Source organism: Phytophthora infestans, genomic scaffold (assembly GCF_000142945.1).
Source record: "Phytophthora infestans T30-4 supercont1.63 genomic scaffold, whole genome shotgun sequence".
Lineage (NCBI taxonomy): Eukaryota > Oomycota > Peronosporomycetes > Peronosporales > Peronosporaceae > Phytophthora > Phytophthora infestans.
The window spans coordinates 226,991-244,175 of record NW_003303696.1 but is presented as its reverse complement, the minus strand read 5'-3'; the positions used below and the strand labels follow the sequence as shown (position 1 = coordinate 244,175).

The window sequence follows — 17,185 nt, the reverse complement described above, 5'->3', positions numbered from 1 at the left end:
TGATTCTCATCCTCGTCAATGATAAGGAAGTGTCGCTTGAAAGGGGTGTTGCAATAACACCGCGGGTTCGATAGCCAGCGGCACGGAAAACTTGCGTTTTACCTAAAGCCATCCATTTACCCTTGTCCTTTGCCGCATCACCCAGACGGGCTAAGGTCGCCGAGAGCATCCTTCGAAATCGTCAGCGTGGTGGTCAATCAGTGTCTGTCTATATGTGGCTTGACTTTCTATGTGGTAAAAAAAATACTTCGAAGTAATTAATTAGCCAAGTTCGGTTAATGTCTTAAGTTCGGCTTCGTTGCTGTTAAGTTCGTCTTTCGGCTTCCGCTTTTTGCGCGTACGAATTTGGTCCCTATTTCTATCGTCGTACCTTTTGTGATAGGTTAGACGAGCTTCGCGTGGTGCGCTGCTTTGATGCTCTTTAGCGAAAGGGTAAATACGTCATATTTATATGCTATACCTTTATATTTGTCAGGATTATTGTGGGAATGTCCATCCGTTTTATATCCTAGATCGAGTATGGTCCATAAAACCACGCGTAAAAATGAGATGGGAAGAGACAGGCTATCGAATTACCATTTCAGAGCGTCGATTTACAGGATATGGATGTGGAATCGATCCGAAGCGGTCGATTCTGCCGTGGCTCGATTTATCAGACTGTTTAGTTAGATCGATTTGTACTTTTTATAGACCTCGATTTAATAAACCGACCTCTTTTTATTGTACACCGAGCATCAGGCTATTAATATTAGTGAAAAAAAGAAGAAAAGAATTGAAATACACAATAAAAATACATTTATAAAGCGTCTCACGCAAAAGTAAGTTTATTTCTACCACCATTGCAGAAAATTTCACGTGGATTCACTTCCACTGGCGCTATACAGACTATAACTCATTCTTTGTTTCACCTTCGGTATCAGGCGGCAACGAAGACGGTAATTCGGGGATTAATCCTTGAAATGTGAAGGCATAGGATTGATACTGCTTGTTCTTCATTGAGCCATCAAGTCCACCAATATATCCCACTGGTACTCCATATTTGGTGCATACAAGCGCGCTTCCAGATAGACCAGGAGCTGACAAAGATGAGAGAATCATTTGGTTTCCACGCCAACCGGTGATTTTAGCTGGAAAGGATGCGTAAGCGTGACCAAAATGTTGGTCTTGAAGAGCGCCAGGGAATCCGAACACGTCAACATTCTTCGTGTCATACGCCTTAAGGGACATTTTACATCGGACGAGCTTGTTATCTCGTGGCACAGCAACTTTGAAGATTGCGAAGTCGAACGCAGCCGAACTACACCAGCATGTGTCCTTGTCGAGGCTAAATCGAATGACTTCTTCCGGCTTCGTCGTATCGGGAAGGAGCTGCTCCACCACAACTAGAGGCTTGCCGGATAAAGTTGGTGTTTTCATCGCTGTCGTCCGTGGAGATTTACGACGTGGTTGCATTGCAACATTCGCATCCTTCACATCAGCATCTTTCCTTTTCCTTCCACTTGTTTTCATTGAGGGAAAGAGTCTCAAATACCATTTGATTTCAGACTTGAAGTGACCACTCAAGTGATCAGTGAATGTAGCGTCTGTCCACATGTGCAAGTTCGTCATAAGATACAAGTGCGTCGGCGTTTGATCCACAACCAGCGCCGTTCCTGAGCACACATCTTCCGAAGAAACTCTCACAACTGACTTCCACAGATTCAATTGAACCTTAGGATCCATTGGGCTCCATGCGTCATCGTCTCCCGTAGACCGTGGAACCACCACCAGCACGTGGATTTGGGAAGTTGATGGAGGATCCATTCCAATCAGCACGTCCTCCAACGAATCTTCTCCCTGTAACTCTTTGTCTTCACTCGTGAGCGCTTCGATGAGAGCAGTCTTTTCGCCCTTCTTCAGCTTCGTTACGTCTTCCAAGCGAGAAGAGAGCCACTTGCTGTCCGCTGTCTTGGCCAGGAAGAGCTTCAGCTTGTATGCATCAACGTCCTTCAAGTCGTTCTTCTTCTCCGCCTTGACCGCCTTCTTCAAGTCAGCCACCGAGTCGCTCTCGTCCACTCGCACCGACAACACGCTTTCCGCCACACCCACCACAGCACACAAGAGTTTCACCATCTTTCCTTGAGGCGGCAGATTCGAGTCTGGTGCGAGAGCTCTCGCACTATTTTTCCAACCCGCACTAGACATTTTTCGGAGAACGGTAGACATAATTTGACACGACCGAACACTTATGCCTCGAAGCATACACTTTTCTGATGAATAGCAGAGAAAGGACGTGGGATGTGGTCCACATTATAACCATCTTTCCAGATTCTCGAATGAGAGAAAAGGCCTAAGCGGGAAACGAAGGCGGTGCCACAAAAAAGACCTATCCCATGCGATTCGAATAGCGAGAACTTGAAATCTGCATCGGATGCGTCCTCTCGCTCAGCGGGTCGAGAGGTTGCCATCCGTTTAGAGGACTTGAAACCTACTTGAGACGCATTGACTCAATAACCAGTCGAGAGCGTGAGGACACACTCAATGGCATTGAGCGCGTCCCCACGCTCTCGATTGGCCAAGCGGTCGCTGGCGCGGTTAAACCTACTCTCCTTGTGAAAAAAGGCTACGAAAAAAAACTGCCGGTGTAATGTGCCGGCTCTGCAGCTACTACATGTACAGTAATACGCGAGCTCTAATGGCATCAGAGATGTGTCTCGCAGACTATATACGTAGACCTCTTGTTATTACACTACTCGTCATAACGATCTGCGATACAACCTCGGCCATTGCGGATACCGCTACAGAGCAGACGAGCTTTGCCAACGATGCGTCGATCGACGCTGTACCTTTATTCCCAGCCGGCCACCATGACAGTGCCATCATGGCAGCCATGGCCATTGACATGACACGTCAGAATCGCTTCGTAGAAGTCTATACATTGTATAGACTTCTACGAAGCGATTCTACCACTGCTGAAGCGCACAAGACCTCGGCCACTGACGAAGAGAGGGAAATTATACTCGCGAGCGTGCGGATAGCGATCAAAAGACTGGTGACAAAAGATGACACGACCTATACGCATGAAAGAGGTAATGGACTCAAGAAGGAATGGTGGGTTACATTATTAAAAAATCAACCGAAAATCGAAGGCCAAACAACAACTACGTCCGACCTCTGTACTGGGCAATCCGATTCACGGTCTGGATTGTGAATAAGCGAACCCCAGCGATGATGTACAACAAGCTCAACGTTATCTCGTCAACATGCATTGGCGATAGGAATATCGCATCTACATCAACTACTTGCGGTTCTATGAGTACTTTAAGAGCCCGACGTACATCCCCCTTTTCGTGCATGGACCCAAGTTCAACACTTTAAAAAACAAGGAATTAAACGGACGATAAATTTGATGTATAACATGTATGAACACTAGAAGGACCACAGAGAGGTACTGAAGTAGTAGCTGCCAGCTCATGAAAGCCAAAGCTGTGTCGCATGAAGCCTTCTGCTCGAGATAGTTGGTGATCTCAGCACTAAATACGCGTGTTAGGATCAAGATCAATGCTGCTAGCATAGGTATCAGTATCGTTGATTCTTCACCAGGTCGATATGAAATTAAAGTGCTCCTGTATTTCACACTTAACTAATGAGTTCTTCAGTGCAAATTAAAATGCTAGTGCTGGAACTGGAGAGGCAAGACTTGAACTACAAGTTGCTTGATTAAATGAACAAACAAACAAATTGGACCAAAACGTTTGTATTATTAATACTTAGTATTCCGATAGGGAATTTGGTTTCAGTCCTGATGCTGCGTAACATGTAAATACACCAGTATGCTAAAAAGTTCTGGTTCAACGAAGGATATATTAGAGAACTTATTAATGGTTTCTAGACTACCGGTAGCTCAAGATTTTGGAGCAACAAGTGTCTGAAAAAGGGTCAAGGCCGATGGTTCATTAATATATTCCAGTGGAACATCGAGAACCTTCGTTACATGTATTCCACTGAAGGAGCGTCCATTGATTTTCTTTTTCGCGCTATTCCAACAACCAAAGCTCTCCATTTCTTTTTCATTGGCAATGTGCCACACGAGCTCGGATAAACGTGTACAGTAGACGACAATTGGTGTCTGACAGGCTAATTGAAAAGAGATATCTGCTTAACTATAATGGCGATAATAACTATCCCCCAGAAATTAGAATTTCGAGAGCTAAAGAGACTAAGAGGGAATACCAGGATAATTTTTCTCTGAAATTTATACCAGATGGTCCAAAAACAGCTTGTACATGTATTGTATTTTTTCGACTTTGAATATAAAATAACAAATATGGTTTACAAATTCTAAGAAACTTAGAAACAGATACAAGAAAAACTTCGAAAAACAAAAAAAATGACTGGAGTAGCTAAAAAGGCTGGGACAAGCTAATTTGTTGTTGAAGCCGGTAGAAATTGGTAATGGAGTCGGGTTTAGCAAATCCACAGTCAAACAAAAAAATGTTTGTTGTTAACGGTAAATGCTGAAGTGAGTAGATTAAAGTCAATTAAATCTGTCCTCTAAACTGCTACTCTAGCGTTGTCCTCCTTGTTGTCCTCTTGTCAAGCGCCCCTGGCCTCCCACCAGATTAACCGGTTTGAAACGGTCCATCCTGGAACGTTCAGCCGGTTAACTGAACCGTGCAGGGTCAGTGTGAATTAACACTCCCACTCACCGCTATTGCACGGCGTTCGTCTTCGTTAAGGATCGCGGCGTTCCTCTTCTTGATCCCGCTTGCCTCGCGAAGGAACGCTAGCGACTTCGTTCCAAGCGCCTTCGTCATCATGTCCGCAAGTTGGCGCTTCGTGTCGACGTAGTCCACCTTGATCATAGAGCGTTCCGCATTCTCCCAAATGAAGTGATGTCGGATATCCACGTGCTTGGTCCTAACGTGATACCCAGCGTTACTTGCAAGTGCGATAGCACCTTGATTGTCCTCCCAGACCTGCGTCGCTCCCACTTGCTGGTGACCCATGTCCTTGAGAATAGCACGTGTCCACAGTACCTCTTGCGTACACAGACTCAGAGCCATGTACTCTGCTTCCGCTGAGCTGAGTGCAGCCGTTCGCTGGTACTTGGACTTGAACACAGCCGGAGCGTTCCCAATCATGACCATGACACCTGATACGGAACGCCTGTCGTCAATGTTGCTTCCCCAGTCTGCGTCCGCGAACGCCTCTGCCTTGACACCTTGCGGTACACTTTGGTAGACGATATCGTGCTGCCGAGCTGTCTTCCAGTACTGCAGGACCCGTATCGCTGCCTTCCAGTGTTGCGTTCCAGGATTCTCCAGGAAGCGTGACAACTGCGTTACAACGAACGCAATGTCCGGTCGAGTGCATGTTGTGATGTACATCCGGCATCCGATGAAGGACCGGTACGGTCTTGACTGCATTTCACGTCGCTCCTTCTCCGTGGCTGGCGACATCATCTTTGACAGCTTCATGTTTGACGCGCATGGGTTATCCAACATCTTGGCGTTCCGTTGGTTGAAGCGCGCTACAATATCGTCAATAGACCGAGTTTGCTTGATCATCAGCGTTCCAGCTGCCTTATCATGATCAATCGCCATCCCCAGGATGAACTTTGCCTCGCCAAACTCTTTATTTTGAAGGCACTCTTCAGAGCGTCCTTTACTTCGCGAATCACTTCGCGTGTCTTCGCCGCAATGATCATGTCGTCCACATACAGGCATACGTACACGAATGCGTCCCTGGAACGCTTGACGTAGACACACTGGTTGGCTCCATAACTCCTGAAACCGTTCCGCAGGAACACACGATGGATGGTCTTGTTCCATGCACTTGCAGCTTGTTTCAAACCATATTTGGCCTTTAGAAGCTTGAGCTTCTTGCCTTCAGGGTTCTCGAGACCAAGTGGGACGTCCATGTAGACCAAATCCACCAATTTACTGTTTAGGAACGCTGTGTCGACATCCAGTTTCTCCATAACGTAGTCACATGCCACACACACACAGCGAGTACAACTCGAATCGAGTTCATGTTTGCAACAGGAGAGTACGTCTAAAAAAAATAAACGATTCCAAACTTCTGCTTGAACCCTTGAGCTACTAGGCGTGCCTTGTAACGGATAACACGACCGTTCTCGTCACGCTTCTTGGTGAACACCCAGCGACATCCAATAAAACGCGTAGGCATTCCACATGGAACCGACGTCTACGTTCCGTTCTGGGAATGAGAGTGTAACGCAGCCTTCATCGCCCGACGCCTTTCAGCTGCTTTATCATGACGATAACTTCTGCGTACGTGTTCGGCGTATCCGGGACACCTCCGATGCTGGCCGCATATGCCAACACTGCCTCTGCGAGTTAACAGTTTTCATCGATCCTAGGACGCTTAGGAGACGGCGGTCCATCACTACCTCGTTCAGACTGACGTTCCATATCGTCATCGTAGCCGTTCCCAAGCAGAAACACCGGTTCCCGAGGTCGGGTTGAGCGTTCTGTTGCAGTATGGAAGATTATTCGGTCCTCTTGGAACGCAGGAGGTTGTCAGCGGTACGTTGCCAGTTCCAGTCCACTCGACCGGCGCTCCTCCGGTGCGGGTAGCTGTGGTAGCTCTGCGTTCCGTTCCGGCTCAACATCGTCCATCTCAATGTCTTGAGCAGGTTCTTCCGCTTCTTCCATCGGTTCATCTTGAACAGACTGTCATTCCACTTCTGGAGCTGGAACCACGGTATCGTCATCGCTCCTTGTCACATGGATGATTGTTCCAGAAGCTGGCGACGGCGTGTCATAAATACCGCCCACCTCACGCTCGTCCAGCTTTACCGATCGTGACAGCTTGACCTTGGATGCATCCAAGTCGTAGACACGATACCCTTTTAAGTTCTCTGCGTATCCGAGGAACGCGCACCTGAAGCTCTTGGGTTCCAACTTCGTTCTCTTCACGGCATCCACGTGAGCGTACCCTTGTGATCGAAACACGCGTAGGTGCTCCATCCGTGGCTTCACTAGGAACGTCAACTCATATGGCGTGACATCCGAGTTGGATGTGTTCGTGGAGCGGTTGATAAGGTACACTGCAGTACTCACAGCTTCAGCCCACCACTCCGTCGACATAGACTTGTAGTGTAGCATGCTTCGTGCCTTCTCCATGATGGAACGGTTCATGCGTTCTGCAACACCGTTCTGCTGAGGGCTGTATGGAACGCTGCGTTGAAGAACGATGCCATTCCGCTGACAGAGTTCCAATACCGTCTTGTTTACAAACTCCGTTCCATTATCGGAATGCAGGCACTTCAATCGTTCCCCCCCCACTGATTTTCATACAGCGCCTTGAACTCCTTCAGCTTGCTGCCCACCTCACTCTTGTGCTTCATGAAGAATGACACGACATACCTTGAGTAGACGTCTACAAAGGTCAGCACGTACTTGGCACCCCCCTTTGAGAGCGTTCTCGTTGGTCCCATAACGTCCGTGTATACTATTTCCAACACACTCGCTGTCTTCGTCAGTGATCGTGACGGGATCGCCGTCACGGTCTGCTTTCTCTTCATGCATCCACCGCACAGAGTCTTGCACCCCCTTTTACTGGCGGGATACCGGTCGTGGAACGCTGGGTCTTCGGCGGTGCGTCCTTGTTGGGGTGACCCATGCGAGCGTGCCAAAGCTCCCACTATTCCACGAAACGGGCCTCCTCCTGCTGACAGTCCAACAGGAATGCCTTACCGATTTTCTTCCCGGACGCTATTGCAGCGTTCCTTCCCCAAATTACACAACTGGAACGCTGGAACTCCACACTCATACCGCGTTCCGCGAGCTTCTCGACTGACGATAAGCGTCTATCGAGCCCGGGGATGTGGAGCACGTCCACCGTACGGATGCGTCTACCGTTCAAACCAGTCAACTAGACCGTTCCAGTTCCTGCGACGTGCAGCTTCTTTCCGTCTGCAATCGTCACCTCCATGCTAGTGTCCAGCGACTTGTACTCAAACAGGTCGTTCCGGTGAGGGGTCATGTGCGACGTCGCACCGCTATCAATCAGCCACCCGGCCGAGCGTTCCCCATCAGCTGCAAACACTGCATCGTCTTGGCTACCCTTCTTCGGAGCAGGACAGTCCCGCTTCATGTGGCCCACGTGGTCACAGTTGAAGCACTTGCCCTTGAAACCAACATTCCGCTTCGGAGCGGTCCACTTCCGACCGTTCTCTCGGCCATTTCGGAACTTGCCTGCGTTCCCATTCATTTGGAACGCCTTCTCCGTGGTTTCCTTCTTCTCGAGTCGCTCATACTCCTTCAACAGCTTCTCATTGGCCTCGATGAGCGTCACACCCTTGGCGTTCTCCACGATAGACGATATGAGCTCGTATTCGGCGGGGAGGCTGCTCAGCAGTACCACCAGCTGACGTGCCTCGTCCATGGGTTCTCCCAGCGTCTGCAAACCGACGATCAGCTCATCGAACGCATCCAGATGCTTGGTCATAGACGGGCCGCTCTCCATCTTGAGCTCGTGCAGTCGACGCGTTATCATCACGCGGTTGTGGAGCGTGGTGCGATTGTAGAACTCGCGGAGCGTTTCCCATGCTTCCATGGAGCGCGTCGCCGACCGGATCTTGGTCTGGTGCTGGTGTTCCACACCCTGGGCGATAATGCCAAGCGCCTTGGCATCGTTGACAAGCCACGCTTCTGTGATCTCGCTCTCAGGCTTGACGACTTGAATATGCGCAAGCAAGCCCTTCCTGACTAGCGTCATGCGCAAAATGTACTCACTGGAGGTAGTTCCCACTCCCGAGGAGGGCTTCGGCACGCTTGGTAGTCGTCAAGGTCTTAAGCGTTTTTGCGTGGAGCGTTCCGGTCGTGTTGAGGTTGCGGCTGTTAACCTGTTGTTGTTGTATGCGGTAAATGCCGAAGTGAGTAGATTAAAGTCAATTAGATCTGTCCTCTAAACTTCTACTCTAGCGTTGTCCTCCTTGTTGTCCTTTTGTCAAGCGCTGCTGGCCATCCACCAGGTTAACCGGTTTGTAACGGGCCATCCTGGAACATTCAGCCTGTTAACTGAACCGTGCAGAGTCGGTGTGAATTAACAAAAATGTTACTTTCGAACCTAAGTACGAAATTTGATTTATGCACTCTAAACGAAAGCGGGGCGTCTCCTCTATCTATTGAGCACTTACAAGCTACGGAATGCATAAAACTGAAGAAGTTGTGGTCGCCCAAAAATATTATCTTCATTATCGGGCCCTCGAAATGACGAAATGTTTAGGAGTGATGTGGACTCAATATTTTTTTTTCAGATTTTGATATCCAAGTGCTTTTTTAAAAAGCCCTTTGCTAAAATTAATTATATACATGTAAGGGTTGTCTTACAGTTTGAACCAAATGTCACAGCTCCGGTGAAGTGCGAAAATTATTAAGCTCGATATTCTCGATATTGGAATTTACGGCTTTTATGCAACCGGTGTAAAAAGTACCTTTCAAGTAAAAACCGTAAAAGCGGCGGAAGGCGAAAAATCTCGCACAAGATACCCCTGTCCATTTGAAACCGTCGGTTTGTTCACAGTATTGTTGAAACGGCGCTTGAACTAGGACACTGTTTAATGCCAAACTCATTAACCCAATCCTTATCCCCATACATTTCCTGTTTAACCCTTCTAGAACGGCCTCTTATTCTGTATCCTACAGAATACGAAAATACCTTGATTAAAGTATGCCAGAAAACCTGCAAAAAGTATGCTGTGGTGAGCCCTTTCGCGCCTGTTGTAAATAAACGGAGCAGATTGAACGCAAAGAAGCCTCAGAAGTAGGCATAGATCCCACAATGTATCCGCCATCAGATCAAATAGCGATTTTCTATTGGCTCCCGATTGAACAGAACACGGTCAAAACCTCCTACCAAGCAATACCCGTCATTTTCGGTACTATCACTGGAAGTGGCCATCTCTAGGTTTCAGCCACCCATCTTTGGCGCCAAACCTGGGCCGCGCGCAGTGGAAGAATTTGCCCAGTTCCTAACTAACGGATTAGTGAGGAGGCACAGGGCAATTTCTTCTCTGCGCGCGCCACTACGAAGGCGCTATACGCCTTGTAAGTGTTCTTATCTTATAAGCCTTACGGTTATCTAATTCCTCAGTCTCATTATCGCTTTTACGCTTACGGAATCTTATCTTCTTTTTTAGAGCTGGCGGAATGCACTTACCATCGTTCCAAGTGTCGTGCCAAATCTGCGCACATGTTAGCGAGTTACCGCTTTCGACGCTCCGTACTTGAAGGCAAAGCGGCACACGTCCACCAAACGTGTCACTGCATTCCTGGCAGAAGAAGCTGGCCTCAAATGACTTGGTATTGGCATCGGAGTACGCGGAGCACACTTTGCACAAGTATTGTCTTCGTTTGTGCTGCGTTCCCTTTGTGTAGTAATCGTCTATGTTCACTAACGAGTGTTGTTGGCGGGGCATCGGCCCTGAAACTAGATCCTCTGCGTTGATATGCGTCTCGAAGTTGATTGTACGCAGCGCCAGTAGCTGTACGTGCAAGCGGCGCAAGTATTCTGCGTGTGTAGGTGGCTTCTCCCCTCTTTTCTTGACTGTAATGCAGTGAACAATGTAACCATTGACAACGGCCATGTCTACGATACACAGGTATAGCTGCTTGTAATACTTCCGGAGAGAAATGCACTTTTGAATACTCTAGCGGTGAAGTCGTAGCTGGTCGTGGACATCAACTCCACCCCTACCGAGGCGTAGTCCACGACCAGCTGTGGACACGGAACTGGAGTACGGGTTCCATCCTTCTGCGTGTGGAGAACACTGGTGCGACGCGTGCTTCATCCTGTAGAGCATGTTCACTGGCTTGGAATCCATCCAGCTCAGTGCGACGAGATCGGGGTGGTCTCGCGCTTGGGCAATACGGTAGGCTCCGCGTGGCATGCGCTGTGGTCTTTTCTTTTGCGTGGAGTGAACTGGACACCAGCCTGACCTGTCGGTCCGTGTAGTCCCGACGTGGTACAAGTTCATGTCCAGCAGCTTCAGACGGAGCGATACGGTCGAGTAAAAAACTGTCGGTAACAATCAGTCGCTTCTTCGGCTGGTCCATCAACACCTTCGAGATGTTCCTTACGGCAGTTTTTGGGCCAAGTCCCAGTGTGTCTGTTGGTGCCTTTCTCTTCTTCTGCTTCGATTCGTCAGCTCCACAGTAGATTTCCACTCTAAGATATATCACATACAGAATATCAAAGTACACACCATGTTAATCTGTATCCTCCAGAATAGGATGTTCGGTAATATTTAGAATAGCATGTCTTACCTAGAGTAGTACGCGGTGTCAACACAACACGTCATGTAGAATTTAATGCCATACTTGCGGGGCTTGTCTGGCATAAAGACGCGCATTGGGTTGTATTTGCTTCGATTAGCCATCATACCTTCGTCAAAAGAGATTACTTTTCCGAGGCGATATCCACGGCGAAACGTTTTCTCAACAACTTGCAGTAGCGGTCGAACTTCCCAGGCCGTATCCACAAGCACTCCACCTTGTTCATTGTTGTTGAAGTGAAGAAACTTCAAGATCGCTACGAAGCGATAACGGTTCATGAAGCGCGAGAACGTTCCTCGTGGAACGGCACCATCTTCATCGGTAGACAAATGTTTGGCAAGTCCATCTCGAATCGGTGCTATTGCGCGAGCAAAGAGTAATGCGACGATGTGAACGATCTCATGGGGATGCATATCCTTGAACTGCTGCATCAACTTGAAACTCCTCTACATTGTTGCAAATATGTCATATACAGATTTAGTTTATATGCGTTTTAAGTTATTCTGTGCTATCCGGGCTTACCGCTATGGTCTTCGTCATACGTCACCCATCCATTCCCAGCGATTTCACGTAAGCCATCTTCCGTAAACCCCAACAGTTCAGCTTCAGAGACGTCTTCAGTCATTGGGACATCTTCAACATCGTTGGCACCTTCTAGAGAGGATGTAGTCACCTCATTGCCTTCCAATACCCCATCATCGTCTGCATCTGAATCGGAACCGAAGAAGTCAGCGCTATCCACGAAGTTCACATCGTTATCAGCTGTCGGGCCAAACAGCGGCTCCTTTCGGAGACCCTCCATGAAGTTATCGCTGTCGAACATATCCAAATCAACGAAGTTTTCAGTCTCGTTCCGATCGTCGCTCTCCGTTTTGCCTTCTTCTTCATCTGTCGCATTCATCTTGGGATGAAATTCTGTATCATCCTGAACAATATGCGTGTCATCAGGTGCTGAACCGAGGGAAGCCGGCAAAGAAACAATCGCGACCAATTCTCTACTCGCAGTTGTGGCCGGCGCCACTGAAGCCTGGTTTGTCGTGGGGGATGGAACGCATGGGGGGTCAACACCGATGACTGCATAAGCTAATTGATTACCAATGGGTCGTCGGACGACAGAGCCCACCGATGCGCTGGAAGGTTGGTGATCCAGGAGGCCTGAGAGACGAGCAAACGCCATAAGATCCTTCTCACCTGGATTAAAGCTGATATTAGTACAACGAAAATTATTAGCTACAATCACATCCACCCACCTTCAAAGAAGTCTAATCCGCGTCGTGATTCATCGAGGCGACCCTTGATTCCTGGCTTTACGTAGCGGTGGCCTTTAGCGATACCGGTGGGCTTACGAGCCTTCCATCCTTCTTTGCACAGGTCACGCCACAGCTGCGTGAACGACTTCTCTCCAGAAGCGTTCAACTTTCCGAATGGGGAAAGATGGAGTGGCTGACACGCGTTTGTGTGGGCTGTCACCTCGATTTTTAAACCTTATACTCGTCTTTCTATGCCAACACGCTAATCCCTGGCTATCTACCCAGCGCAGATCTATGAGGAGCGGTCGACTGATCAGCACACATGCAAAAAAATAGATGCGAGATTCGACAGCGCATCCAACATTTCTGGATATTAAATACTGCAAAACGCTTATTCTGTAGGATACAGAATACCGTTCTAGAAGGGTTAATGGGTCACCATATAAACGTTATGGTAAAAAGACCAAAAGCATATACCTGAAGTGTGATTTTAAAAAAATAGTTCTGCCAAGAGACGAACCTCCAGTCTATAAAGGATGCAAGGTTTATGAAAGATTTCTTGCGGAAAGGTACCATAGGTAGATTTTCGCGTACCGCGACGTGATTGGCTTACCAACAAAAAATGGTATCTTCAAAGCGATGTCTACTGTAATAATGACGTGAAAAAAGACGGAACGAGCAGTACCGTGAGGAACATTCACTCAAATTTCGCTTTTGTCCCATCGGTCTCTCGTGCTAGCCGCGCAAAGTAACACTCACCGTTGTTTCTATACATCGATCTGCGTCGTGCTAGCGATATGAATTATCAGTACGGTGTAGAGATGCAAGATGTGGCGTCAGCACCTGTGCTGTATCGATTTAATTGCTCATGCATGCATTCACAGCGCGCGCCACTGAATCGGCACCATTAGCATCTCCAGCAAGCACGACAAACACGACCCAATGAATGCAGTGGCTGTCTGCTGTAAAGTGGCGGGTTGGTAAGTGCATCGTTGTGATTGATGCGGCTGTCTCGTCATTGCAAGATGAAGGGCCGTAAATGCTGCCACTTAGACCGCTACGCGTTCCTGGGAAAGCCGTGAATGGAACGCTTTTTGCCAGGTTGCGCACAATAACTGTGAGTCGGTTAGGATAGCTGTTACAATGAAATCATAAATAAGGCACCTTATTACCGTATACAGCTGGTTACTTTTTAACGGGTTTAGGAAACACTTGAGAGTTGAAATGGTCTGTCCGATTCAGTACGATGTAGCTACTACATGCATAGTACTGCTTGACTTGGGGCTGAATCGGGCGCTTTTATTTACCAAAATTATTCGGCATGACACACAGAAATACAAAATACTTGAATCCAAAAAGGTGTTATTCAAACTTAAGGATTCATTCAACAAGCTACACTTGGTGTATCCTCGTGTACTTACAGACGAAAAGGGAACCGCTTTGACGTCAACGTCTTTGGAGTCAAGTCCTTCGGCTTCACCTTCAGCCACGCTGGTGACCGATAGTAGGTACACCTTTCGCAGTCGCAGCTCCTCCACCGAGGTTCGTATTTTAGTAAGTCCGCAAATTGGTCAATAAGATTCATCGCATGGACAAGCCACACGATCATGTCGTGTCGTTTTTCTATGCGAAGACCTTGACGTCGATGGCCCTCGATGGTAGTTCTGTCAGCTGCTGAATCGGCCCGCATTACTATGAGCTACTGGGTGCTCTGGTCTTGTTTGAACCAATCTCGCAGAATGAAGTCATTCAAAAATTGGATGCGAGCACAAATGTCCCAGCGAGCAATCTAAAGCACCAACGGAAGCGTAATCAGTGAAATATAAAGCTAAACATTTATATGCGACGTACCTCCGATAGCTCCATACACGTCCTTAGCCACCTCATCATCCACAGGTAATCATGAAGATAATTCTCTCCGCGGAGAGAGAGGTTCTTGTCAATATCTCGCATTTCTTTAACAGGGAGTGCGGCTACAAAATCGTCTACATCTGCAGTGGATCTAAATTTCGGCTCGACTTTCTATCATGATCGATCAAAACACGACATAGCTATCGTGATCACACTGAGTACTTAATCGCCCGCGTGGGTTAACTAACACAGGATATGTCGAGTCAAATTCGACATTATCACCTGCACGGAAGTGTGATAGTATCTAAAAAACGAAGGCGTCAAGGATTAGATCGAAATAAATTCAAATTGAATTACATTTCATACCGGCTCCTCACGTTTCGCTTTGTAAATGCCTTTCCCGTTTGATGCAAGGGTCATTCCCGGGCCTGGCAGCTGTCATCATTGTGAGTGGAGTATTATTCATAATCTACGGTCATTTCTGTACCTCAACAGCTTAACTATCAGAACGGTAATCCAGCATCTGCGTTCTACACGTCGATTTCTGAACTGATGGCTTGCAAGTTGTTCAAAACGCATGCTACTTCAATTGGACCAAATATATTGGGGTTTGTATATGTTGATTTGAGCCTAGTGGATCGTTCTACGCCGTCGGCAGCCTAATGTGAAGGGTACGCATACGTATCGGTACCAGCTTCATGTATACTGATCCAGATCGATACCACGAGCTTGAACGTTACAAAAGATGGTACTTCAACAGAAGATAAGTGCTGGTATCAGATCAAACTGAACTTAAATGAAAGCTTAGCTACCGTATCTAATACAACTTGAACACAATCGTCTCCTACGCTTGAGTCGATATATCGCTGTCCTCGCAGCTTCAACAGCGCGCCAATGGTCCTCGGATCGGTCGTTAGAACCGTCATGCACTCGCATAGCTACCAACGTTTCGTGATGGTCGTCGTACCAACGAAGCAAATCAGCTCATGTGCAGCTACTATGGCGGAGCGGGGAGTCGCATCTGGGAAATTCACCAACAGCTATGCGGAGAAGGCTGGTGACGCTTTTTAGCTCGGTTCAATACGTCATAATGACGTCCATATACCCGTCATCGCTGTCAGCAGAATACTGGGATCGGTTTTGATCTTGTTGACGGGATACTCCCGGACTGCATGCTATTGAGTTAGTAAGGGTAGCATCATGGACGTGGGTACACTTTTGTTGGGTTGAGCGAAGCGTGGCATTGTGACACCAAGCCGATCGTTCGTGTTGACTTCTGTGCGGTACGACGACTGCACGGAGAACGACACATACATGGCGTATGAGACGTGCACTCATTGCACGCTTCCACGCATGCCGCCGCCAAAAATCTCGACATACACGCGAACGGCCCCATCGACGCTAACGGGTTTTGCAAATCAGCGACGACATCGGCGCCATGATATCCGGCGAGGCCGTCGCCACGTCCAACAAGGTCGGCGCTGTAGAGCTACTCGACACCACCGCGGATCCCGGCAGCACTAACGGGACGGTTGGGTACGCTTGCCACCAACTCGACTTAAGCGTACGATGAGTTCAATATATGCTTGTGAGAGTCATGGGCAGCACCGCGTACGTCGTTTGCGCAGCCTTCGCGTAAGGTTGACCAGCCACATCGGGCTTGAAGATGGCTTCTAAAAATAAGCCAGTTGTAATTGGCGCTGACGGTCATTAGAGCGTCGGCTGCCCGGGCCGCCATCCATGGAGATACTCGGTATCTCACCTGCGTGTTCATACTGACCAGTGCGCTCATTGCCGGTGCTCATTGATTCGCACGTCTGGTATTTATCACCAGCAACAGCAGTGACATTGTTTGTAGATTCATGCGCTACAGACGCATATAGAAGCTGATTGGGCAGGGCAAAAAGTCGTACGATCAGGGTCTCGGTATCGAGCATCGCACCAGCTTACAGCCATACAGAAATAGGATGCTACAAGTAGAAGAACGATAACATCAATCTTATTCACTTCGGTTTTTACCTGCAAACCAACAGGTTAACAGCCGCACGCTCTACCAAGCACGCCCCACCACCTTCATTCTACCATGACGTCCAAGCGAGCCGAAGCCCTCCTGGGTAGTGGAAACTACTTCCACTGGGAGATTAATATGCGCATGACGTTGGCGCGCAAGGAATTGCTGGCGCACGTCCAAGTCGTCAAGAAGGAAGCGGAGGTGACTGAAGCGTGGCTTATCAACGACGCTAAGACACTGGGGATCATCGCCCAAGGCGTCGAGCTGCAACACCAGACAAGGATACGGTCTGCGACGACTGCTATGCACGCTTGGAACACTCTGGGTGAGTTCTACTACCGTACCACTCTGCTCATCCGCGTCGAAATGACACGCCGTCTCCATGAGTTCAAGATGGAGAACGGTTCGACCATGTCCAAGCATTTGGACGCATTCGACGTACTTGTTGTTGGTCTCCAGACGCTAGGAGAGCCGGTCGACGACTCAAGACAGCTAGTTGTACTGATGAGCAGCCTTCCGACGGAGTATGAGCTGATTGCGTCTATTGTGGAGAACGCTAAATATATCACGCTCATTGAGGTCAAGGAGAAGTTGTTGAAGGAGCACGAGCAGTTGCAAAAGAAGGAGACGACGGAGAAAACGTTTCCTGTGAGCGGTAGCGGTGGACGGTTCAAGGGAGGCCGAAGTAACGGTCGAAAGGGGAACAGTCCAAGGAAGAACGGTGGTAGCTTCAAGGGCAAGTGTTTCAAGTGTAATCGAGTTGGTCACGTGAAGCGGGACTGTCCGGG

General features: G+C 48.3%; 2 protein-coding genes across 2 annotated transcripts; one reads left to right on the top strand and one right to left on the bottom strand.

Moving 5' to 3' along the window:
* Positions 1-798: 798 nt before the first annotated feature.
* PITG_18140 (Crinkler (CRN) family protein) lies at positions 799-2,130 on the bottom strand (the record flags this gene model as incomplete). The annotated part of the gene is made up of 1 exon (XM_002896254.1): positions 799-2,130. One exon carries the CDS (start codon positions 2,110-2,112, stop codon positions 886-888), a length of 1,227 nt encoding a protein of 408 aa, XP_002896300.1.
* Positions 2,131-2,686: 556 nt separating this feature from the next.
* PITG_23120 (secreted RxLR effector peptide protein, putative) lies at positions 2,687-3,190 on the top strand (the record flags this gene model as incomplete). The annotated part of the gene is made up of 1 exon (XM_002896253.1): positions 2,687-3,190. One exon carries the CDS (start codon positions 2,687-2,689, stop codon positions 3,188-3,190), a length of 504 nt encoding a protein of 167 aa, XP_002896299.1.
* Between the last annotated feature and the right edge of the window lie 13,995 nt (positions 3,191-17,185).